The sequence below is a fragment of the Aedes albopictus genome, chromosome 3 (genome assembly GCF_035046485.1).
Source record: "Aedes albopictus strain Foshan chromosome 3, AalbF5, whole genome shotgun sequence".
In the NCBI taxonomy this organism is placed as follows: Eukaryota; Metazoa; Arthropoda; class Insecta; order Diptera; family Culicidae; genus Aedes; species Aedes albopictus.
In genome coordinates, this window is record NC_085138.1 from 11,569,992 (window position 1) to 11,596,757 (window position 26,766).

General features: G+C 37.9%; 1 protein-coding gene across 1 annotated transcript in view; it reads left to right on the top strand.

The window, feature by feature from the left end:
• The first annotated feature begins 1,128 nt into the window (after positions 1-1,128).
• Positions 1,129-26,766, top strand: part of LOC115268723 (uncharacterized) — a 44,037-nt gene continuing 18,399 nt past the window's right edge. Inside the window, exons 1-2 of the mRNA XM_062855801.1 lie at positions 1,129-1,819; positions 12,719-12,996. Of these exons, the coding sequence (XP_062711785.1) occupies positions 12,945-12,996 (52 nt within the window). The 5' untranslated portion in view covers positions 1,129-1,819; positions 12,719-12,944. The remainder of the gene's footprint in view (positions 1,820-12,718; positions 12,997-26,766) is intronic.

Here is a 26,766-nt window from a genome sequence, read left to right on the forward strand (position 1 = left end):
TGAACCACCTAATAAAAAGTTTCAAAACGTCGGTACTTTTTCATCGTAAGTTGTTTGGAAAATAAACGAGAACTATTGTTTGTCTCTGTTTTCGATAAGAAATCGCTTGCGACAACAATAGCGTCCCAATTATGAATGAAACATTTAACAATAGATCCTATTGTTGCGTATCCCATTGAATGCATATGGGACTTTGGAGAAGTTCCTATCCGCAACAAAAAAAAAGCTAATTTTGTTTTCAGATTGTTATCAATAACGTATTAATATCAAAATTTGTTATTGAAATATTTTTAAAATTCGCTGTTATTAAACTGTTATTGAAACTAACAAAACATGTTATTAAACAGGTCTTCCAGGAACATTTTTTTGTTATAATATTTGTTATTTTGCCGCTTATGACAGACAAGTTTATAACAGGATATGTTATGTAAATAACATGAAAATAACTCTTTCCGCTACTCAGTTATTTTTCCATAATAACACATTTTATTACGCTGTTGCTATTCCCTTCTGCTCGGGACGAAAAAATAATTAGAAAAAATGACCAGGAAGGCAAAAAAAAACGAGAAAATCCGAAATTCCATTTTGAGGGGCATTTCTGCATGGAACCGGATGTCAAAAATCAGAGTAGGCAGGCAGGATGACGTTTGCCGGGACTGCTAGTTAACAATAAAACCAGTGAGTAGAAATCCATTTGATTTCTTTTAACGTTATTCCCGAGTCGAAAAGAGTTGCATTTCCTCTGCACTGGATAAATACCTTCTTCGACACTATGACTACGAATACCTACTCATAGCCACTCACTAGAAATTCACCACCGCCACTCAGTTTTCCAAAAACTCCTCACTTACATTTCCCGACCATTCTCACGTCTCACCGTATTTTCCTCGCAATGCAATACTTTTCTCTCTCCCGCTGTTTTGCTCTTGATTCCACTTTTCCCATCGGAAAACGCTCCGGACACGATGCTCGAAGGAAACCCCGAAAGAAACTCAATCCAACCAGCTGAGCGTTCCGAACGAACCCCATCAGAGCCAACGAACCCTCCGCCAGCGACCGGTCGACTGATTGAAATACATTTTTAACGAACTTCAGTCCCATTCGTATCCCGTTCGTCATCGGACGCGCGTAGCTCCTTGGACTCTGGTTTGTCCGTTTGAATCCGCATGATTTGTGTTAGGAAAAGTTGCACCCTCTGCGATAGACTTGTCTCGTTCGTTGTTTGCGCGCCCTCCGGGCAACTCACGCGGAGAAAAGAAAACTCGAGGACATTTAATTAAACTTAATGAAGGATCATCATCTTTGGCGAACCCCACGCCCGACGAAGGGATGCCACGAACTTAGCTGCGCCGGGGCTCTCGCAGTGATTTGTGATGGTCGGTGGGTGGTCCCTGACTGGTCATTATTTGCGTGAATCTCCGCCGGACGCATTCCTTTGGACCGGACCAGAGGGTTGTTTACCCTGGTGATTAGCTAGCCGCCTACTACGGGTTCTTGATGAAAACACATCTCCTCCATTATGTGTGCGCTCCTGGGAAAATCCATCACTATCACTCACCCTGGTCTGTGCTGTAAGGATTATCATCTGTCTGGGCAGACCGGCGTTCTATGCTGCTGTGAGTGAGTGCGAAAGAAGTGCGATTGAGGAAGAAGACCACAGTGCTCTTTCGGTAAGCAGCAAGCAACAAACAACCGAAAGAAGTGAATTAAGTAGCTTTCAACGACAAGAGTTTCTGTTGCCAGTGTCAGACCCTTGAAGGAAGTTTCGGCGAACCTTCGGCGGTGAAGAAGTGCGTGGTGCTGGGGTGTAAGTGAAAAAGTAGGCAAAAGTCGACCTCAAGCCACCCCGGGGAGAGAGGCCGGAAAGTTTGTGTGTCTTGGCGAAGTTTGCATGTTTCCGAGTGCGTCGTCGTCGTCGTTGTTGTCGTTGGTTTGTTGGGAGGAGGGACCTTGTTGAGCATAGTCAGGAGGCGGTGGGCGTGGGAGAAAAACACGATTTATTTCAATATCCCTCCTCGCCGCCTCTGGTTATACAGTTCCTTTCTAGGGTGTTCCGAATATTGCACAGTTTCAGGAAACTTGGTACTTGAAGGATCATCAAATCCACTGAGTAATATGCTGTGTAAATTTATTTAAAAAAATATCTGGCAATTATTTGTTAAGAAACATGTTTAGCATATATAGCATTGCTAGATAATATTTTCATGAAATTTCTTAACGCTCTAATACCCAACCCCACCTTAAGACGGGATATAGTTTGAGCATTTTTATGTATTTTCTTGCCTGGACAATCAAAACTTTTATATTTTTGGCTGATATTTAGATATTTAGATACCAAAATGGTTTTGGTATCTTTTAAATCGAATTTACATGTTTTTAGTATAATTGAACCTTGATGTTTTGGTCATTTTAGATATCATTGTATCTTCTCTGTTGAAACGCAAAAATTAAAATATTTTTAATTTTGCCTCGATTATTCTATTATAGTAAAGGAGTTTAAGGGAGATGAATACACACTTAAATAATTTTCCCAAAAGTTACACGGAAAATAAAATTTTCCTTGAAAATAAATAATAATAAAAATATTTTAACAATAACCATACAATCCCAAATTGTTTTCGCCTTAAAAAAGGTATGCCAAATAGGCTTCCAGAAAAAATGAAAAAGTGCAGGGATGTTTGAAAATAATAATTAGAAAAATGAAGAACCAAAATTCACAAAATCGATAATAAAAAAGAATGAAAAATTATTCATGTTTAAATCCATTTTGGATGACCAAAAATGATATAAAGATCAAAATTCAAAAATTTGGGTATTAGGGGCTGTCCATAAACCACGTGGTCATTTTTTGGGACTTTTCAAAACCCTCCCCCCCCTCCGCGTGGTCATTAGTCCGTACAAAATTTTTTATTTGTCCATACAAAATGGTCATTGGCCGAACCCCCCCTCATGACCACGTGGTTTATGGACAGCCCCTTAAAGAGTTCACTGGTTCTTAGCGGATTCTCAATATTTGTAGGGCTTCAAAAAATCCTGAAGAAAATACACCGAATGTTTTCAGGAATTTTTAGAACAAATGAAGTAGGGAATAACTGCATTCTTCTTAAAATTTCAGGTCGAAGTTTCATTGAATTGAAAGCTTTCATTGAATTTCTAGTAGCTAGGTTCAAATCTAAGGTTCTTATAATAATACCATTTTGTTTTGGAAGACTTTATGGGAAACATTGAACTTCCGAAGAAAATTCTGTTCCGGAAAAGCGTTCAACAACGTGGACAAAATGAGCAAAAAAATGGAAATGTTGGTGGAAATTTCAGATTTTGTATATTTTTTCCTCACAATAGGAAGGCAGCAGCAATAAAAAATAGTACATGTTGGACTTGATTATCCGGGACTTTGAAAAAAAATGTCATCCTCGATCATTTATTTTAGTTTATTTTTGTTAGGACAACTTTACTTGTGTTTCTTCTGGGAATTCTCTCAGCAATTCCATCTGTGGATTACTCCAAGAATTCTGGCTGCAATCCATCTGATGATTCCTCCACTAATGCCTTATCACAGAAGCTTCTTTAGGGCTATCCATAAACCGAGTGGTCATTTTTTTTTCTGGATTTTCCAACCCCCCTCATGACCTCGTGAGTTATGGACGGCCCCTTAAAGATCTACAAGACGGGGAGGCCTCCAAGATTTTTTTTTCTGGAGATCAACCTAGGAATATAATCTAGAAATTTCTCCAAGATAATTCCTAGGTAGAAAAAAAAACCCAAATTAATCCACCTAGAGGTGATAGTGCCTTTCTCGTCGTATATGTTCTCACGATCTTTCCGTCGACGTAAGTTAAAGTGTTCCTGAATCCTGATATTTTTTAAGAAAAGCAAGCATTTTATCAAAGCCATCATTGAATTGACCTAAAACTTATTGATGGCACATACTCCGACGTTGTGTTCAGCGTAAAAGCAGAGCTGAATAATATCAGATTTCTCAGTTGACTGCTTGAATACCTTCACTAACATTGGGAGCTGATCAATATCAAGACGATACTAACAAGCTAAGATATAACTTTTTACACATTCACAGATCACTTTGCGGTCTTCGATAAAGTTGTTCCTACACATTCTAGGTTATACTTTATTGACCGTTAAAAACAAGAACGTAGTGAGTATAGTGAGACGTCTGTTTGTATGTGGGTTTAATATGTCAAGATTTTGTTCTCTTACACATTTATCGCTTGCATTGATTTTATTTACTTTCGTAGTTCCGGCGAAGCATCAAACGCTGGTTGTGCAACCCTACCAGTAGTCTCTAATATGGTATGAGCCTATTTTCTAGTTAACCGTTCCTCAGGTTATTAAAAAAGCCGTGATGCACACCTATTTTAGAGTCACTTGTTCGGCTGTTCTATTTTCGGTAAAAGTTTGGATTACCGAAGTTCAGTACAGTTTTACCGAAGTTCAGTTATGTTTCACCGAACGTTCGGTAAACTTTACCGATGATTCAGAACGGTTTACCGAACGTTCGGTAATTTTTCGCCAAACTTCGGTAATAATTTGCTGAACATTCGGTAATCTGAACTTTTACCGAAAATAGAACAGCTGAATACGGTATTTTATTTTAAGTGTGTGTGATGTGTCGCATGGTACATTTGGTTACTTTCCGGAACAGGTTCCGGAGCACCACCGGGTCTCCCAAATATAGTCTGAGGCAATATCATTGCTAACGTACATCAGGTTACCTAAACAAAACACGATTTGATTTATCTTATGCATGGGTACAAATCACTTTTACATTTGACCACTTCCAGTGGGACACCCAGAACTAGTTTCGGGACACTACCGGTTGTCTAAAATATGGTCTGAGGCTATGTTCTTACGAATCGATTATCGTGTTATGAAAAAAGGGTCTCCAGTTGGCCTAGTGGTTAAGGCTATGAATCGCCAATCCGGAAACGGCGGGTTTGATTCCCGTTCCGGTCGGTAACATTTTCTCGACTTCCTGAACATAGTGTATCATTGAACTTGCCTCACAATATACAAATTCATGCAATGGCGGGCAAAGAAAACCCTTCAATTATTAACTGTGGAAGTGCTCTAAAGAACACTAAGTAGAAGAGAGGCAGGCCAAGTTCCAATGCGAACGTCGAGCTATAAAGAAGAAGAAGAAGTTATCAAAAAAGCTGCTATTTGATGTACTGTCAAACCCCGCGTATTCATCACTCTTTAATAAGACACTTTTTAACTTGTACCCCGCTCATTCGAAATTTGTTGAATTAAAAAAAAATGATCAAATGTCTCAGTGTAATGCACTGTAAATACGAATCATACGATATTGTGATGTTACTTACACCCGCAGCGGCTCCTCGTGCAGCTGCTACTTCCGAAAGTTCTAATTTGGTGCATTCCGACACCTGATCCGTTTGGTGATCAACCGCAGTGAACTTTAGAAGCCAGCAATCGTAAAATGTACAAGCCATCAATTCGTACCACCACAATATCTGTAAGATTTGTGTTCAAAAACAAATCATATAATCTAAACAAAACTAAAATAGAGTTAGTTTATCGAATTGAAAGTTTACACAGGTAATTTGACAGCAATCATTGTCGAATTAGCGTGGTTTTATGGTACGACACGCATGGATTTGATTCAATTTCACATTTACAACTTTCGGTTCACATTTTACCACTTACCGATTGTCCCTGATGTGGTCTTACCCGAGCAGTGGGGAATATCAAATTAATAACTACGAAATCACAAAACCTGTTTTTAAATCTTGTTGTGTTATTATTGAATTAGTAAGGTATTACGTTTCCATAACATGTTTTGTTGGACAATCTTATTTTGTTATGTCCAAGCTATTGGTACACAGAAATTAAATAACATTTCAATATTACATTTTGTTGTGGAACAAGTTTAGTTATTATTGTATTATTGAGAGTGTACAAATACTTTATGCTATTGCTATCAAAACCAAAACAAGTTTTGAAATAAAACCTACGTGATTCTACAACGCTATTTACAGCATTTCATGAGTGAGGGGAACAACTGCATATTTTCTCATCAATTTGTCTTCCTCTTCCAATATTTTTTTACATCCTAACTGAGACAGAGTGCAAGCAAACTTTTTCCCACGGAATACTAGCTAGTGATAGTATTCCGTGGGAAAAAGTTTGCATAATGCAGCAGCAAAATTGTTGAACGATTTTTTGAAAAGTGCGGAAAGTTAGGACCTAGGTGCGCAAAGTATGTTAAGCTTACGGTATCACATTTAATAAGAGGTGTGGTGTATTACGTGACATGGAGGTGCTGTAATGTGTACAAAACCAAGTCCCTGCTGGGCGGCGCGAGGTTTGAAATTGACTGAGTTGTAACTCAAAAGTACCCTACATACATCAGAACGAGAACATAGCAAACGATATTGAAGGTGGGGTTTGAAAGGGACGTTCCAGATTCCGCCTTTGACATGAGAATTTCAATGATAAAAATGTCAAACTTATTGAGTAACCTTGTTCAAACAAATCTAATACAGACAGCTGAATCCAAAATTATAGATGGTTTTGAATGGGATTTTTTAGACATAAATATGTATAGTATTCTCAGTAAGGTGGTCCACACTTATATGAAAAACAAAAATTTCGAATAATGCCAAGTTTTACCTCCTCAATCAGTTGTTTTGGACTCCCAGAAGCTACGTTCAAAATTTGAGCAAAATCGGTTGAGCCTAAGGGGGCGCTCAAAACGCTTGAAGTTTGTATGGGAAAACTTGGCCAAATGTATGCAGGAATTTTAAGTTTTCGAATTTTGCCGCTAGGTGGCGCTGTAAGCGTTCAATAATCAAACCCTTTGGTATTATTGTAGCTGACTATATGCCAAACAACTTTGTCGAAGACCGCAAAGTGATCCAACGTCTGTGAAAAAAGTTATACCCTAGGAAAAGTGAGGATAAAATTTATTGTTATTTTTCCAATACATGTAAAGGAATAATATCAATAATGAAATCTCAATACTTTGCCTCACTTTGCCTAGGGTATAACTTTTTTCACAGCCGTCGGATCACTTCGCGGTCTTCGACAAAGTTCTCTGGCATATAGTCAGCTACAATAATACCAAAGGGTTTGATCATTGAACGCTTTCAGCGCCACCTAGCGGCAAAATTCGAAAACTTAAAATTCCTGCATACATTTGGCCAAGTTTTCCCATACAAACTTCAAGCGTTTTGAGCGCCCCCTTAGGCTCAACCGATTTTGCTCAAATTTTGAACGTAGCTTCTGGGAGTCCAAAACAACTGATTGAGGAGGTAAGACTTGATATTTTTCGAAATTTTGGTTTTTCATATAAGTGTGGGCCACCCTAATTCTCAGCCAACACGAAGTCAAATATGATTAAGAATAGGATGCTAAAATGGAGGCCCTATGCGTAAATACTTCCATTTAACCACGGGTAAAGTGTACGCATATCGCCTCCACTTTAGCATACTATTCAACAGCATATGCGATCGTTTGATATCATAACTAATTTTGCTTTCGGAATATTATCAATAACTCTTTAATATCAAAATTTGTTATTGAAACTTTTCCGAAATTCACTGTTATTAAGTTGTTATTGACACTAACAAAACATGTTATTGAATTGATTTTCCAGGAATAAATTTTTGTTATGTGGCTTGTTATTTTGCCGCTTATGACAGACAAGTTTATAACTCAATATGTTATGTTAAAAAGATAAAAATTACAAATTCCATTATGCAGTTATTTTACCAAAATAACGCATTTTGTTATGCTGTTGTTATTCTCTTCTGCTCGGATAGACTAGTTTCATGCAAATTATTAATCAGTTCTCCCAAAAAGTCACAAATTGATGTAATGCATGCATGGGTTTGGTTCATTCGTGCATTTCGCCAGTTTCGGCGAGGCACTCGAATCTGGTTCCGGAACACTACTGACCTGAGACTATTTTCTTGCTGACCGTTCTTCGCGTTTTCGAAAAAGCCGTTATTAAGTGTGCTGCGTGTATGCGTTTGGTTTTTTTTTCTACATTTGACCACTTCCGTCGGGGCACCTGGAACAGGTTTCGGCACACTATTGGTTTTCCAAAGTATTGTCTAATGATTTTTTTTTGTTAACCGTTCATCAGCTTACCTAAAAAGTCATTAAATGTGTCGAATTTATGAGTTTGGTTCTCCTTTACATTTGACCACTTCCGATGGGGCAACCGTAGTCGGTTGCGGAACACTACCGGTTGTCCCCAATATGGCCGGAAACTTTTTTTTTTGTCAAATCAAGATGCCTTAAAATCCGCGATTTGATGTGTCGCTTGCATGGGTTTGGTTCCCTTTTACACAGCGCAACATTTTTTTGCCTCAAAAGCAAACTTATGTGTCTCTGACAGATTTTGGGCCGCTGATTTCGAATCTGGGCTCAGATTTGCTCCAGCACGTCACAATTTTGAGCTATACCTCAATTTATAGGGCAAAATATGCGATTTTGGGCTTTTTTGACTGCAAGCCATTAAGTATGGAAATATTTTTTTAAGCAATCAATTGGTTTATTGTAAAATTGACATCTAAATTAACGACTCATGAAAAATATTTCGTTATACCAAATCAAATTCGAGAGATTTAAGCATTTTAAGTTAGTATGTAAACTTTCATGCAACTTTTGAAGGGTGACTTGTATCGGAAATATTGTACCTAACATAAATCGCTTAAAACTATCAAATTCGATTTGGTAAAACGAAATATTTTGCATGAGTCGTTAATTTAGATGTTAATTTACCAATTTATCCTTTGATTGGTTTAAAAAAATATTTCCATGCTTATCGGCTTGCAGTCAAAAAAGCCCAAAATCACGTATTTTGCCCTATAAATTGAGGTATAGCTCAAAATTGTGACGTGCTGGAGCAAATCTGAGCCCGGATTCGGACTCAGCGGCTTAAAATCTGTCAGAGACACATAAGTTTGCTCTTGAGACAGACAAAAAGTTAATTTTTGTTACGCCGTGTTATATTTGGCCATTTCCGGCGGGACACCCGGAACCGGTTCTGGATCACAACCGATTCAGATATGCTCTGAAAATATTTTCCTGCTGACTGTTCATCAGGATATAAAAAAGGCCACGATTTGGTATGTCCCTTGCATGGGTTTAATTAACTTTTATACTTTGCCACCTCCGGCGGAACATCTGGAACCGGTTCCGATATGGTCTGAGAATGCTTTCTTGCTTACTGTTCATCAGGTTATCGAAAAAGCTGTGGTTTGAAATGTCACATGTATGGTTTTATTTCAATTTTATATTTGGCCACTTCCGACGGGACACCCGGAACCGGTTCCGGGACACAACCGGTTCAGATATGGTCTGAGAATATTATCCTGCTTACTGTTCATCAGGATATCAAAAAAGCCACTATTTGATATGTCGCATGCATGGGTTTGGTTAACTTTAATACTTGGCCACTTCCGGCGGGATATTTGCAACCGGTTCCGGAACACTACCGGTTCCGATATGGTCTGAGAATGTTTTCCTGCTTACTGTTCACCACGTTATCAAAAAAGCCGCGGTTTGATATGTCGCATGCAAGGGTTTAGTTCACTTTTATGTTTGGTCACTTCCGGCGGGTCACCCGGAACCGGTTCCGGGACACTACCGGTTCAGATATGGTCTGAGACTATTTTTCTGCTTACCATTCATCAAGTTATCGAAAATGCCGTAGTTTGATGTGCCGCATGGATAGGTTTGTAGCGTTTTCATATCTGGCCCCTTCCTGGGGTACCGGTCCGGAACACCTAAATGGCCATAACTCCGGAACGGCTGAACCGATCTGAACCATTTTCAATAGGAAACAATGGGACCAGATTCCGCGTCGAATGGCTTTCCAGTCTAACGTAAAATCAAGACAAGTGCTACTTGTTTAATTCCGACGTTTCGGCCCCTGAGGAAGGCCGAGTCCAATGGCCGAAACGTCGGAATTAAACAAGTAGCACTTGTCTTGATTTTACGTTAGACTGGAAAGCCACCCGAAAACAACTGTAAATGTAATATTAAACTGAAAGTTCTTGATCTACCAAACAACTCTACCGAAGCAACAATATTTCTAATTATTCAGGATCCTGAGATAAACGAAACTAAAAATGTGTATACCTTCCACCGCCTCCTAGTGGAAGGATTTGAAATCATACGGCCCATCAATTTAAAGTTCTTGACCAGCCAAACGACTTTGTCGAGGACACCAACTGTCTAAATAACAAGGTTACGTCTGTCTTTGATATCACAAAAATCACCGACTCACATATCTCAGGACCCTGATTACTTAGAGAGTTATCTAACTTTTTAAGTATCTTCAGTTTAAAAGTCGTTTGGTTTAAGGTTGTACTTGCCTAATAGTAGTTGAAATTTTGGAAAACCATGCACATTATATTTATTTATAAAAGAAAAGTTGAAACTTTTTAAAAAGTGCCCAAAAATTTACAAATGTTGACTGCTAGTTTCTCAATTAGTCAAAACTTGTAGGAAACTTTTTGAGTAATCATTTGCAAACTATTACAAACTTTTAATTAGCATCGGCCAGTGACGAAATCTCACGTGAAATGGTAAATTAGCTGTAAGTCTTTGATTTGTCAAACAACTTTTCCGAAGACACCAACTCCCTAAGTAATTAAGATTTTTTTTATCACTGTTAGGTCTATTTGTTTCTGAGATCACAGAAGTTGTTCTTAGGGACCTAAGTGGTATGTAGATCCTCTGGTATGCTTTTCATTCAATAAATTCTCTCAAACAAATTATAGCATTTTCACTTGAATAGACGACATTGCATAGATTATTGAAGAAATGTTTATCTCGTCGGCGTGATGAGTTATATGCTGAAAAATCTAAATATCTGGCGGTGTGAAGTAATGGATCTCAGCGCGCTAGTCTTTGGGACAAAACTAGAAGAAGATGGGTGCCGGTGTCATTAACCTTCATGTAGGAATATTCATACTACTGATAGCAATAACTTGGCCCTCCGAGCCATTTATCACAAAACGGATTTTCAATAGAATAAAGTTCTCCGTGAAGCAGTGAAGATAATGCAATAATATAATTACAAATTCGGGCAAATTTGGCTGATTATTCTGATTCTAACATAATGGGCATTTTCGTGACGTTACAACGCGAGCAGAACCCTGTTTGAAACTGAACGGGCGTTTTAACGTCACGAAATGTAAAAGTCGATTATCCAAAAACAAATCCAAAATTTATATGTTTTATTTGATTGAATTGAAGAACCAACCAATAAATTTCAATGGTAGAAAAAAAAATATAATATCATAAAAATCCGAGCAGATTTTTTAAGATGTTGGTTGCGCGGTGGAGAGGGTCGGATTCTAGCGCGTTGTAACGTCACGCTACAAATACGCATTTTAAACACGTTTTTCTAATGCAAACTAAATGTTCAATAGGTCAAATATATCAGAATTTTTACAAGGAATCCGAATATGAAAAAAATATTTTGAGGCTTACATTCGTTTTCATGAGTTATAGTGAAAAATCTGACTGCGAATGCGTCAAAACGTTGTAACGTCACGGTAGAATGTGTCAATGTGAGTTTTTTTTTTGTACACACACATACACACACACACATACACACACACACATACACACACACACACACAGACATCATCTCAACTCGTCGAGCTGAGTCGATTGGTATATAACACTTGACCCCTCCGGAGGCTCTATCAAATTTTCGTTTTTGGAGTGAACATATAGCCTTTCGGTACACCATGGTGTACGAGAAAGGCAAAAATCTACTTTACCGACAAAGTTAGCAGTTGAGAAAAGTTCCTTATTATTATAATTCATGTTCCAACTATTGCGCCCAGTGGGTCTCGTACCCTGATCGAGTGATTACCGGTCACAGCCGATACCAGTATACCAAAGGGACTCAGTGAGAGGGAGAGTGATTGAAGGCTACGCATTCGTACTGCCATCGCATTGAAGATGGAAAGCGGAATCTATTTTTAGATTCGAAGTCCACCATACCCTCAGTTTTGGAAAAGCTTTGAAATGTGCGTTTGGAAACTGATAACATATTTTGTTATCATTTAGTATTTTTATGTTATCGCGATAGACCAAAATTATTGATAACTTAATTTGTTATTATCTGATTATCATCAATTGGAACAATATGATAACACCGATAACACAGTTTATTATCTAAGTGATATCACTTAGTTATCCGTCTTTGCTCGGGATCATTGTTTATTGATATTGTATCCTCCTTGCACTTTTTTTGATAACATGTTTCTGAGCTAAAGTGAATATAACAGGCCAAACATATCTGAAGGTCCTATCTGCAAAAGAGAGGCTCTCTTTGGTTTCCCTCTGTTTCGTTAATATCTCAGCTGTTTATTTGAATAATGATTGTCTCCTTGCATTGAACGGAGATCAAAACAATCGTCTTTTGATTTGTACTGCACAAGTAGTTGAAAAGTGTACCATTACATTACAATAATTGAAAGAGAAAGTGAATAAAGAGAGCCTCTTAAATGCAGTTAGGACCTATTGAAATGTTTGGCCTGATATGTTCCATGAAAATGTGCAATGTTACCCATAAATAATTGAAAACATTCCATATTAACTCTTTCCAAGTTACTGTTAGCATGTGGATAGTAAGTCCCATAAGTTTCCTGACAATGTGCAATTTTGGAACACCCTATGAACAAACTTCACTATAATCTTCGAACATTAGGAGTTGATCAGTCTGGCGCAGCCAAGAAGATTGTTCGAATCAGCAGTGCAGCGCAGTGCGTCTCCCAAAAAGGACATAGGAACGGGAAATGACGAGCGAGCGATCCGAATTGAAATCGTACACCCTGCCCTACACCGCCAGTTGTTCGTGAACGAACAAGAGTGAAAGAGTTCCGGTGATTTTGCTTTATTTGGTGAAAGGATTTGCCAGCTGGCGGCGCCGGAGAATGCTGGTGAAAATTGTCGTAGGAGTTCTGAGCCGGATACTGATCCTGACAGGTGAGTGGTGCCGGGCGGGAAGAGTGCTTCGTAATGTTTTGTGGGTGGGTGGGTGATTGGGTGGCGACTTCGATGAGGGTGCAAGTTTTTCTGTTTTTGTTGGGGACCACCTCCACTGGATTTACGGGGCGAACAGGGATTATTGTTGTTTGGTGAACTGACAAGCTCTTAAGCCTAATGTATTGTATCGACAGGTGAATGGGGGAGAATGGGGAATGATTATGTATTCTATTTCCGGACAGGTTTTCTGAATGAGTTGTTAAGGGGGATGACGAGGTATTTATTGTATTTGTTTCAAATTGAGTATGTAAGTTGGTAAATAATCTTTGAAAACTTCGAAATCGTATGGAAAATAACTAAATATATTGTGTCTCTTATTCATTTCAAATAGATATTGAGTACTGAAGGGGTGCGTGAAATGAGTAGCACATAATTTCTGGAGATCAAAGTTATTACTGATGAAATTTAGATGTGCACTACCTAAACTAATTAACCGTAGTAAGATGTTGAGGTCAATATGATCCAGACAGGCACGCTGAACACACACTACGCCATCGAGGTGTGAAAGAACTAACATCCTAGGAGGGTTAAACACATTGACGTAGCGGGCCCAAGGAGGGCCTTTCGAGCGATGACTTTTAAGAGGCATGGGTGACCGATATGTGTATATGAAAATCGGCATTGCAGTTTTGAGGAATCAACTGGTTTAAACTGATTTAATTTCGTAAACTATATGAGTATAAACAATTTCTCAATTTTCCATAGCTTACTGCAGTTATTTCATCATGAATTCCTCCAGTGATTCCTTCAAGAATTCATCTGAGGATACCATTACACATTTTTTCGGTGGAAAAATCACCGACAATATCTTAAAAGGTTCCTCCAGTGATTGTTCAACTACTTTGTTCAAGGTTTCCTTCAGGAATTTCCCCAGAGATCCTTTAAGGTATGTCTGCGGGTTTTCCTTCAGAGATTTCTTCAAGGATTTCTCCATATATTCCTTCCAGAATTCCGCTAGAGAAAAGGTCTTAAATTATTCGAAGTATTTCTGTAAAAATATATTTCAGAAATTGTTTCAGAAAATTTTACTAGAGATTTTTCAAAATAATCCAGGAATTTCTGAACAATTTTGTAAGAAAATTCCTTTAGAAATCCATTCAAGTATTCCTTCAATAATTCGTCCAGAAATTACTGCAGACATGGATTTCTTTAGATTTTTTATACATGGATTCCTACAGAATTTCTTCCCAGAAATTACTCTTGGCATAACTGCAAGAATTTTCCCAGGAACTCGCCCGGGTTTCTGTGATTTTTTTCAGGAACAATTTCCAGGATCATTTTAAAAATGGCTCCAAGAACTATTCTTGGGATTCCTTCAGGAATTCCTCCTGGAATTCTTCCAGAAACTCCTCCGGGAATTAATCCAAGACATCCTCCAGGAACTGTTTAGAGATTCCCTTGAGAAATCATCTTGGGATTGCTTCCGAGATTCCTCCTGGAGATTCTTCAGGAACTGCTACAGGAATTCCACCAAGAGTTTCTCTACGTACTAGTTATAACCCTTTGAAGCCAGAATTTTTCCAAGCGTTTTTCTGGAGTTTTTTCTACGTTTTTCCGTAGTTTTCAATAGTATAAAAACATAAAAATATTATGCGGAATTTTTTTTCTGGACATCCTAGGTCATACAAACTATTCTTGAGTTTAGATCCTTATGTCTATAGCTGTAACGGTAACTGATTTCATTATACAAAGCTGCGATTTGTAATCTATGATGCCCAGCAAGTCTTCTGAAATGTTAATAGACAATATCGGATCAGTCGGGATATCCTTGGTCATCCAAACTGTTCTTGTGTTTAGGTCCTAAAGTCTGCGGGTGTAACGGTAACAGATTTCATTATACAAAGCTGCGATTTGTAATCTATCATGTTCAGTAAGTCTTCTGAAAATTCAATAAACAGTATTAGATCATTCGCGATATCCTAGGTCATCCAAACTGTTCTTGAGTTGGCGAATAGGGATTATTGTTGTTTGGTGAACTGACAAGCTCTTAAGCCTAATGTATTGTATCGACAGGTGATTTGGGGGGAATGGGGAATGATTATGTATTCTATTTCCGAAATGGACAGGTTTTCTGAATGAGTTGTTAAGGGGGATGACGAGGTATTTATTGCATTTGTTTCCAATTGAGTTTGTAAGTTAGTCAATAAACTTTGAAAACTTCGAAACCGTCTCTTATTCATTTCAAAGAGATATTCAGTACTGAAGGGGTGCGTGAAATGTGTAGCACATAATTTCTAGAGATCAAAGTTAATACTGATGAAATTTAGATATGTACTACCTAAACTAATTAACCCTAGTAGGATGTTTAGGTCAATATGATCCAGACAGGCACGCTGATCATACACTACGCCATCGAGGTGTGAAAAAACTAACGTCCCAGGAGGGTTAAACACATTGACGTAGCGGGAACAAGGAGGGACTTCTGAGCGATGACTTTTAAGCGGCATGAGTGACCGATATGTGTATATGAAAATCGGCATTGCAGTTTTGGGGAATCGAAATGACTGGTTTAGACTGATTTAATTTCGTAAACTATATGAGTATGAACAATTCCTCAATGATTTTTCCATAGCTTGCTGCAGTTATTCCATCATAAATTCCTCCACTGATTCCTTCAAGAATTTATCTGAGGATTCCACCACACATTTTTTCGGCGATTTGTCCTGGAATATCTTAAGAGGTGCTGTTTTCGAGGTTTCCTTCAGGAATTTCTCCAGAGATCCTTTAAGGTATGTCTGCGGGTATTCCTTCAGAGATTTCTTCAAATATTTCTCCTTATATTCCTTCCAGAATTCCGCTAGAGATTGTTTCAATAGGTCCATCTGGAATTAATCGAAGTATTTCTGTAAGAATGTCTTGCGGAAATTGTTTCAGAAATTTTAACTAGAGATTTTGCAAATAATCCAGGAATTTCTTAACAATTTTTTAGGAAAATTCCTTTAGAAATCCATCCAAATATTCCTTCAATAATTCGTCCAGAAATTACTGCAGACATGGATTTCTTTAGATTTTTTATCCAGGGGCTCCTACTAAAATTTTTCCAAGAATTTGCTAAGAAAGCTCTTCTGAGCTGCCTTAAGAAATTACTCTTGGGATGACTGCAAGAATTCCCCCAGTAATTCACCCGGGTATTCTTTCTGTGATTTTTTTCAGGAACAATTTCCAGGATCATTTTAAAAATGGCTCCAAGAACTATTCTTGGGATTCCTTCAGGAACTCCTCCTGGAATTCTTCCAGAAACTCCTCCGGGAATTAATCCAAGACTTCCTCCAGGAACTGTTAAGAGATTCCCTTAAGAAATCATCTTGGGATTGCTTCCGAGATTCCTCCTGGAGATTCTTCAGGAACTGCTACAGGAATTCCACCAAGAGTTTCTCTAAGTACTAGTTTTAACCCTTTGAAGCCAGAATTTTTCCAAACTTTTTTCTGGAGTTTTTTCTACGTTTTTCCGTAGTTTTGGTATTCAATAGTATAAAAACATAAGAATATTATGCGGAATTTTTTTTCTGGACATCCTAGGTCATACAAACTATTCTTGAGTTTAGATCCTTATGTCTATAGCTGTAACGGTAACTGATTTTATTATACAAAGCTGCGATTTGTAATCTATCATGTCCAGCAAGTCTTCTGAAAGGTTACACAAGTTTACAAAATGAAACGAAATTCGTGAACTTCTGTCAACGACCACAATTTTTGAAGCACAATTTAGTGCTGATTTCGAAACCGACCTTCAAAAAAATTTAAGTAGAACAGTTTTTGAGTTTTAGCTTAATATCGAGTTTTGCAACTTTTCAAAATATGTAATTAACTAAAATACAAATATATTGCGTTTTGTTCAACCAATGTTATATCTTTTTCCATAAATTTAAAGTTGAATACAATACCATTCGATCATTTGAATACAGGTTTTGCGTCTGATTGATGAAATTCAAGATATTGGCGAGTTTTAGGGACGATCTTCTTAAATTTTAGCAAAATTCCCAAAATTTTTTGAAGAAATGTATTTTTTTCAATAAGAAAAAAACAACTTAAAAATTCTTTCTCAACTTTTATTTGACTTATCATATGTAGGCAAGTTACAGTAAAAATTTCAACTCAATCGGAGCATTGATTACGGAGAATGAGATGTTTGAAGTGTGCGACTTTGCACAAAAATAGAACAAAAATAGATTCCAAATCATCAACCTTGTATGGGAAGTCGAAAAAAATTCTGCTCTACTGTAATTTTTTTCTTTCGCGTTTTCGAACTCTGGGCATGATTCTACACCAAAAATGATCATCAGCTTACCGAGTTCAAAAATGCTGTAAACTAGTGTTAGTGGACAATATCAGATCAGTCAGGATATCCTAGGTCATCCAAACTGTTCTTGAGTTTAGATCCTAAAGTCTGCGGGTGTAACGGTAACTGATTTCATTTTACAAAGCTGCGATTTGTAATCTATCATGCCCAGCAAGTCTTCTGAAAGGTTAATAGACAATATCGGATCAGTCGGGATATCCTAGGTCATCCAAACTGTTCTTGAGTTTAAATCTTAAAGTCTTCGGGTGTAACGGTAACTTCTTTCATTAGAAGCTACGATTTCTAATCTTTCATGTCCAGCAATCTTCTGAAAGTTACAGTGGTTGTTTTTATCAACTAAGCTTCATAACAGTAAGGAGACCATAATATCAAAAAAAAAAATATATGACAACGCGTATTGTACCTCTAACTGCTTTGGTAAGTACAGTGGATTATGTAACATCTTTACGTAGTGGCAAAAGCTGTTATCACAAGTGTAGATCTGAAGCTATGGTATCCGGTGTAGTGATGTTGATCTGGAATATCTCAAAACTATCATTACAGATTTCAATCTAAAGCTCATTGTGAGACTAACTACTGTTACTATCAAGAGCTAAACTTCAGGCTAGTTTGGACGACCCTCAATGTCCCAAAGGTTCATAAAAATACATGGTAGACTGTAGGTTGGTCCAGTCACCGCTATTGATTATGAAACGTTACTCAGTATGTCAGATATAGCAGATGTTACGAGTGTAGACCTGAAGTTCTGAACTCATTTATAGTTTGGCTGACCTGGAACATTCCCATAGTGTCTCTAAATGATATTTGAGATTTCAAGAGCTTCACGTATCTCAGCAGATGCTGTGCTATTATTTATGGTGCAAACACATGAAGTTTTTCTTGTAGATTTGAAGGGCTTCGTTATAGAACAGTTTGGACGACCGTGAATGTCCCAAAGGTTTATTATAACAAGGTAGGCTTCAGATGGCTCTAGTAACTGCGGTTGATTATGTAGCATTTCTCAGTATAACAGATATGGATACAGTTACGAGTGTAGACCTGAAGTCCTGATCTGCAATGTAGTTTGGCTGACCTGGAATATCCCTGTAGTGTCTTTGAATGTCTTTGAGATTTCAAGAGCTTCGCGGACCTTAGCAGATTATGCAATACTATTATATATGGTGAAAACATATTGAATTATTCTTGTAGACTTGAAGGACTTTATTATAGAACAGTTTGAACGGCCCTAGATGTCCCAAAGGTTTATAATAAGCTTGTAGACTTCAGATTGCTTCAGTAACCGCGGTTGATTATGTAGCGTTTCTCAGTATAACAGATATGGATACTGTTACGAGTGTAGACCTGAAGCCCTGACTCCAAGGTAGTTTGGCTGACCAGGAATATCCCTGTAGTATCTCTAAATGACATTTGAGATTTCAAGAGCTTCGCGGACCTTAGTATATTATACAATACTGTTATTTATGGTGTAAACACATTAAATTATTCTTGTAGATTTGAACGATTTTATTCTAGAACAGTTTGGACGTCCCTAGATTTCCCAAAGGTTTATAATAAGCTAGTAGACTTCAGATTGCTCCAGTAACTGCGGTTGATTATGTAGCGTTTCTCAGTGGAACAGATATGGATACTGTTACGAGTGTAGACCTGAAGTCCTGAACTCCAAGGTAGTTTGGCTGACCTGGAACATCCCAATAGCGTCTATAAATGACATTGTAAATGTCAAGAGCTTCACTGATCCCAGTAGCCTATGCAATGCTATTAATTGTGGCGGAAATATATAAAATTATTCTTGTAGATTTGAAGGACTCACTACAGGACAGTTTGGAACACCTAGAACATCCCAGAATATAAAACACCTTTTGATATTCTTGAAGAAGGCTAAATGGATACATTTAAACGAAACCCACATCCAAGTTCAGCTTTTGGAACAACTGATATCAATTACTTCGTTTTTCCAAATTTCATGGTGTTCAGGATATTCTAGGTTATCAATGAAGTCCCAAATACGAATATCCCAATTTTTCCCTAATAGATGACTCAATTTGCAAGTACTTTGCCGAAGACAGTATTCTGCTTTATCGAATGGGTGAATTTATACAGCCGTTTCTATGTTGGGGTCATATATGACCCCTCCGGCTCCAAAGGGTTAAGATTCCTTCAGGATTTTTCAGGAATTTCAACGATTTCTTCAGTACTTCCTCATGGGATTTCTTCAGAAACTCCTCCTAGAACTCCATCAGAAATTGATCCTTGGATTACTTCAGGTTTTTTTCTCTGGGATCCTCCAAAAATTTTCCAGGGATTCTTCCAGGAAATCCTCCAGGAGTTCTTTCAGGATTCCTCTGGGAATTCCTGCTTGGATTCCTCTAAAATTCCTACAGGGATTCGTCCGGAAATTCCTCTAGGAATTCTTCAAGAGATTTCCCAAAAAATTCCTCCAGAGATTCCTACAATTATTCCTCTAGAGATACCTCAAGGAATTTCTCTAGAGATTCCTCCAGGGATTGCTCCTTAAAGTGCTCCATTGGTTCTTCAAGGAAATACTCTAGGGATTCCTTCAGGGATTCCTCATGGAATTTACACATGGATTCCTCCAGGAATTCCACTAGAGATTTCTTAAGGAAATTCTCTAGAGATTCCTCCAGGAATTCCTACTGGTATGACTCCAGGAATTTCTCCATACATTTCTACAGGAATTCCTCCAGTGATTTCTATAGGGATTCCTCCAGGGATTCCTTTAGCATTCCTACAGGATTAAATTCAGGGACTCCTCCAGGAATACCTTCAAGAATTCCACCAGGAATTCCTTCAGATATTCCTCCAGGGATTGATCCAGGAATTCCTCCAGGAGATCCTCTAGGGATTCCTTTAGAAATTTCCCCAGGAATTTCTCCCGGAATTCGTCCAAGAATTCCTTCAGGAAGTCCTGCATGTATTCCTTTTGAGATTCCTGTAGGGAAATTCTTCGAAAATTCCTACAGCAATTCCTCCACGAATTTCTCTAGGAAATCCTACATGGATTTCTTCAGAAATTATTTCAACAATTTATTCTGATTCCTCCTGAAATTTTCCCAGGGATTTTTCTGGGGATTCTTCCAGGACTTTTTCCAAGAGTTTATCCAGGAATTTTTCCTCAAGAGCTTCCTTCAAGAATTCCTCTGGGAATTCCTTTAGATATTTCTCCAGGAATTTCTCCAGAGATTCCTCTTAGATTTCCTTCGATGAGTCCTCTACAAGTTCCTCCAAGAATTTCATCTGCAATTCCTCCAGAAATTCCTCTACGAAATTCTCTAGGAATTTATCTAGGAATTTCTTCAGGAATTTTTCCAGGGATTTCTCTTAGGATTCTTCCAGATATTTCTCCAGATTTCCTCCGATAATCCCTCCAAAAATTCCTTCAAGAAATCCTCTTTGAATTCCTACAGCAATACCTCTAGGAATTTCATCTGAAACTTCTCCAGGGATTTCTCCGAGAATTCCTCTAGAGATTCCTCCCGGGATTCATTCAGGGATTCCTCCAGGAATTCTTCCAGGGATAGTTCTACGGAATTTTTCCAATGGTTCCTCTAGGGATTTCTCCAAGAATTTCTCCTGGAATTACGCCAGGAATTTGTCCAGAAGTTCCTCCAGGTATTCCTCTTGAGATTACCTCAGAAATTGCTTCAGCGATTCCTCCACGAATTCCTCCAGGGATTTTTCCAAGATTTCTCCCAGGAATTCTGCCAAAAACTGCTTCTGAAATTTCTCTAAGGATTCCTCCAGGAATTCCTCAAGAGGATATTTCTCCAGCAATTCCTCCCAGATTTCCTTTAAGGAATCCTCCAGAAATTTATCCAGGGATTCCTTCATGATTTCTTCCAGGGTTTGTTACAGGAATTCATTCAGGAATATCTTCAGCGTGTCCTCCAGGAATATCTCCTGGAAATCCTACAGGGATTCCCTCAAGATTTCCTCCACGAATTTCTTTAGGAATTCTTCCAGAGATTCCACCAGGAATTTATTTAGGAATTTATCCAGGGATTACTCCAGGCATTCGTCCAGGAATTTCTCCAAGTATTATTCCATTTCCAGAAATTCCTCCAGGGATTCCTTCAAGAATTGCTCTAGCGATTTCTCCAGGAATTTCAGAAATTCCACCAGGGAATTCCGCCAAGAGCTTGTCCAGAGGATCCTCCAGGATTGGCTCCAGCGATTCCTCTAGGAGGTGCTTCAATGATTTCTCCAGGAGTTCCTCCCAGAATTCTTGTAGAGATTCCCCAAGGAATTCATCCAGGGATAGTTGCACGTTATTTCTCCAAGAATTTCTCTAGAGATTTCTCCAAGAATTTCTCATGGGATTACGCCAGGAATTTGTCCAGAAGTTCCTCCATGCATTCCTCCTGAGATTCCTCCAGAAATTGCATCGAGATTCCTTCAGAGACTTTTCCAAGAATTCCCCCAGGAATTCTTCCAGGAATTTCTCCATAAATTTCTTTAAGGGTTCCTTCAGGAATTCCTCCAGGGATTCCTCAGGAATTCTTCCAAGAAATTCTTCAGAAATTGCTCTAAGGAATCGTTTGGGAATTCCTCAAGAGGTTTCTTCGGAAAATTCTCCAGGGATTCCTCATAGATTTCCTCTAGGGAATCCTCTAGGAATAAATCCAGGAATTCATCCAAGTTTTTTTTCAAGAATTCCTCCTGAGATTTCTCTAGGAACTCACCTATTGATTGCTCCGGAATTCAACAGAGGTCCCCCCAAAATTCCTTTAGATATTCCACTAGGAATTCATCTAGGAACATATTCAAGGATTGCTCCAGGCATTCATCCAGGAATTTATCCAAGGATGCCTCCAGAGAATACAGTGACCCCACAATTTATGAATCGGCAAAAATGACCACAGTTTATGGATCACTCATTTGATCAACATGGTGATTCATAAATAGTGTACAAAATTAAGGTGATTCATCGGTGTGGGGTCACTGTACTTGAAATATTATTTCAGAAATTCCTCCAGAGATTCCTCCAAGAATTCCTCAAGCGATTTCATCAGGAACTTCTCCAGGTATGCTTCCAGTAATTTCTCCATGAATTGCTCTATTTTCCATTCTCGTCAAGAATTTGTCCAGAAGTTCCTCCAAAATTTCCTTCAGCGATTCTTCATGGAGTTACTTCAGGGATTTCTCCAGGGATTTCTCCAAGAAAAAGCTTCCAGGAATTTGTCTAGAAGCTCCGCCAACGGTTCCAGAAATTTATCTAGAAATTCCTCCAGGGATTGCTCCCATAATTGCTCTAGAATTCCTCCTTGCTAAAACTCTTCCAGGAATTCCTCCAGGGATAGCTCTGGGAGTTCTTTCAGAGATTGCTCCAGGAACTCCTATAGTGATTCCTTCAGAAATCACCCTCGGGACCTTTTAAAAAGTTTATTCATGGGTTCGGTCAGAAATTTCAGAAATCCGTTCATCATCTTTTCCGGGGTTCACCCATATTTTTTCCAGAGTTACTTGATTTTTTTTATTACTTGAAGGATTTCTAGAGGCATTCCTCTACCGATTTGTATAGGAATTCTTTAAGAAAATTTTAGAGGGATACTGGAGCCAGGAAGTTCTTAAAGAAGTCATCGGAGAATTCTTTTAAAATTATCTCCGAGAAATCTTTAAAGAGTTCATCCACAGGTTTATTCTAGAATCCATCCTTGAATTCCTTCAAGAATACCCCCACTTTGCAGGAGAGTAGTTTCTTCAGAAATCCATTCTGCGATTCTTCCAGGAATATATTTCATTCTTTCACAGTAAATCTGACTTACTTCAAACATACAATAACTTATATGCTAGAAGCGCTTCCAGACATACACGGGATGGCCAAAATGTTTGGGATAGGCAAATTTTTTTCTCTCACATAAAAAGTTCAACATACTGTAACTTTTCATAGAGTGCATCAAATATTCTCAAATTTTGACTGTTTGTCATCCTATTATATGTGCATCACTGCACAGTGGGAAAAATCGACCCAAAAAACGGATCTTTTAACGCCGCTGGTTTCGGTACGTGAAGTTGACCATTTCTGACGTAAAAAAATACGAGAAATCGATTGGTGCTAAATTCATTCACCGCACGGCACGGGAAGTAGTCCATTTTGCCCCATTTTGCCCTTTTTTCATACAAGAAGAGAGTCAAAATGTACTTTCAAACAACAAGCACGACTGTAGATCGTTGAAAACAGCTGCAGGTATAATTAGAGATTCATAACAATCATAAAAATAGAATAAAGATCCTTTCAAATGCTTATTTTGCCCAATATGCCCCACAACTGTGGAATTCACACTTTTACCTAATTATGAATGGATTTTTAATGTTACTGATTTGAAGTTGATTTTTTTGGTATAAACATAAAAAAGGAGATTGAAAACGTATTTATAAGAAACAGATATGTACTGCTAAGGAACGTTAAAATTAGTTTTAGGTGCAATTGGCAGCTAACAGTAATCGTACTCGTATATGAAAGATCTTTTCCCTATTTTACCCTACATGCCCCAAAAACTGCTGGATGATAACATTTTTTGTATTGTTTTGTGACATCACTCTACATCATGGTTGCAACATGAAGTCATTTTTGATTCATACAAATACGGTTTATCGGTTAGCTTTAGAATCGCGGGGGGGGGGGGGGGGTGGGAACAAACAGCTGTCCATTTTACCCCAAATCGCCCTGATTTTTTGTCGTCTCATGAATAAAAATTGATTTCTCGTGTTTGCTTTTGTCCGAATTCATCGACTTCTGGTACTGAAACCAATGTAATCAAAAGGACAGTTATAATATATGACTTTTTTCCAATTCTTGCTTTTTGTGGGAAACTGAGGGCAAAATAAGCATTAATCTTAATCTTATTATGTGGCAAATATGCTCAGAATTGATTAAATGTAGCATCTTTAATATATACATATTGGTACTTTAAGACGGCATACTTAATCAGTTTTGTTTATATTTTGCACATTTTATAAAATACTTTTTATACCCTAATTCCCCATGGGATGCTATAATTATAGATAAAGTCGTATATATGACTGTATTTTAGTTTACGTCGGTTTCAGCACCAATGAAAATAAGGGAAACTAATTTATTAATTTATTTAATTTATATATTAGCTTATAATTCATTTCATAAAAAAGAAAGGCGAATTGGGGTTAAATGGACAGCTGTTTGTACCATTCCGAGAATGATTTTAGTATTAATCGATAAACCGCATGCGTATATATCAAAAATGATCTCATTTATGTTTTGCAACCAGTGACATTATAAAACCATACAAAACATGGTATTATCCAGCAGGTTTTGGGGCATGTAGGGTAAAATAGGGGAAAGATCTTTCATATTCGCGCATAATTACTGTTAGCTGCCAATTGCACCCAAAACTAATGTTAACGTTCCTTAGCAGTATCTGTTTCTTATAAATACATTTTAAATCTCCTTCTATGAAAATAGGGCAAAATGGGGCAAATTGGACAACTTCCGAAGATGATTCTGGTGATAATAGATTTATCGCTTCTTGTTTATGCCAAAAAAATCAACTTCAAATCAGTAACATTAAAAATCCATTCATAATTAGGTAAAAGTGTGAATTTCCGGCCGTTGTGGGGCATATGGGGCAAATTAAGCATTTGAAAGGATCTTTATTGTATTTTTATGATTGCTATGAACCTCTAATTATATCTGCAGCTATTTTCAATGATCTACAGTTGTGCTTGTTGTTTGAAGGTACATTTTGATTCTATTCTTGTATGAAAAAAGGGCAAAATGGGGCAAAATGGACCACTTCCCGTGTCGTGCGGTGAATGAATTTAGCACCAATCGATTTCTCGTATTTTTTTACGTCAGAAATGGTCAACTTCACGTACCGAAACCAGCGGCGTTAAAAGATCCGTTTTTTGGGTCGATTTTGCCCACTGTGCACTGGTACAAATTTGACCGCGATTGATTAATCTATCGCGAAGTTGTAACCGTTCTCGTAACACACTATTTTTTAGACTATTAATATTGATAATCGCTTAAAATTTCATTCAATTCGGTTCACTGGTCTCCAAGATATGACAGTTCCAAAATTGATAGTCTTAAAAATAGTGTTTTACCAGATCAGTTATAACTTTGCGAAACATTACCCATACGTGCTCAAATTTGTACCAATGATGCACATATAATATGTTGACAAACAGTCAAAATTTGAGAATATTTGATGCACTCTATGAAAAATTACAGCATGTTGAACTTTTTTGTTAGAGAAAAAAAGTTGCCTATCCCAAACATTTTGGCCACCCCCTGTATCTCCAGGAAATCCTTCAGAAATTCACCCAGTGAAGACTCTTTCGGAATACTCTCAGGGTTTCCTCCCGAAATTTCTCTAGAAAATGTATTACGGATTCTCCTAGGAAATCCTTCTTAAATTTCTCCAGACATATCTATTTGAATTCATTCCAACTATTCGTCCAGGAATTCTTTCAGGTGAATTCCAGGACTTCTCAAACAATTCTTTTATTTGAGAGAACTCCGGAAATACGTCCAAGAAATTATTCAAGAATTTCTCCAGGGACTCCTCTTACCGGGACTCCTCGAGGGTTTTCTCCAGTGATAGTTTCCAGGCTTTTACGAGAATACCTTCAAAAACTCTTTCAAGGAACCTTGCGGGAATACGTCAATTGACGTTTCTGTAAGATTATGTTCTGAGATAAGTATATGCAGTATAGGAGTAAATGAAACTGTCTTTAGGAAGTTCTGGCAAGGTTGTACTTGGAATAATACAACTGAAGGTTTATTCATAGAGGAATAGAGATCCAGGATAATTCAAGATTGCTGAAAAGAATAGACAAAATGAATGATTAATTATTGAAAAAAATACTCCAGTTAGTCATAAAAGACATATTGTAAACACTTTCAATAAATATTTGGATGGGTTTCCATTATGCTCTACTGGAGAAAAATTTGAAGTAGATCATGAAGAAAATTCTGAGTTTGTCCTAAAAAGAGTTCATGATTTATAAAAAAAAATCAGCTATGATTTGTAACGACAGTTTTGTAGTTACCTTACCCCGAGCCCCCCCCCCCCCTTTCTAGCTACGCCAATGGATTAACCATCTTCTGAGTGCTACTGTATCTTCCGAGAATGCATTGTGCCAAACGCCGGATCAGTCAAACACACTAGAATTGTTCGGTGTTCCAAACAACCCTCTATTCTGAAAAGTTCCAACTTCTGCCAGTATAGTCTCCGCGACGGAACAATCTCTTCAACTGAATTTCCAAATTCGCCTAATTCAGTCCGGCATTCGAATGCGTCACACATACACACTCTTCCCATCGCTTCTCCCAAGTTTGGCCGAGTACCTCTCCATACTGGCAATCTAGTCCATACCTACACCTAAAACTCCAAATGACTCTCGCATTC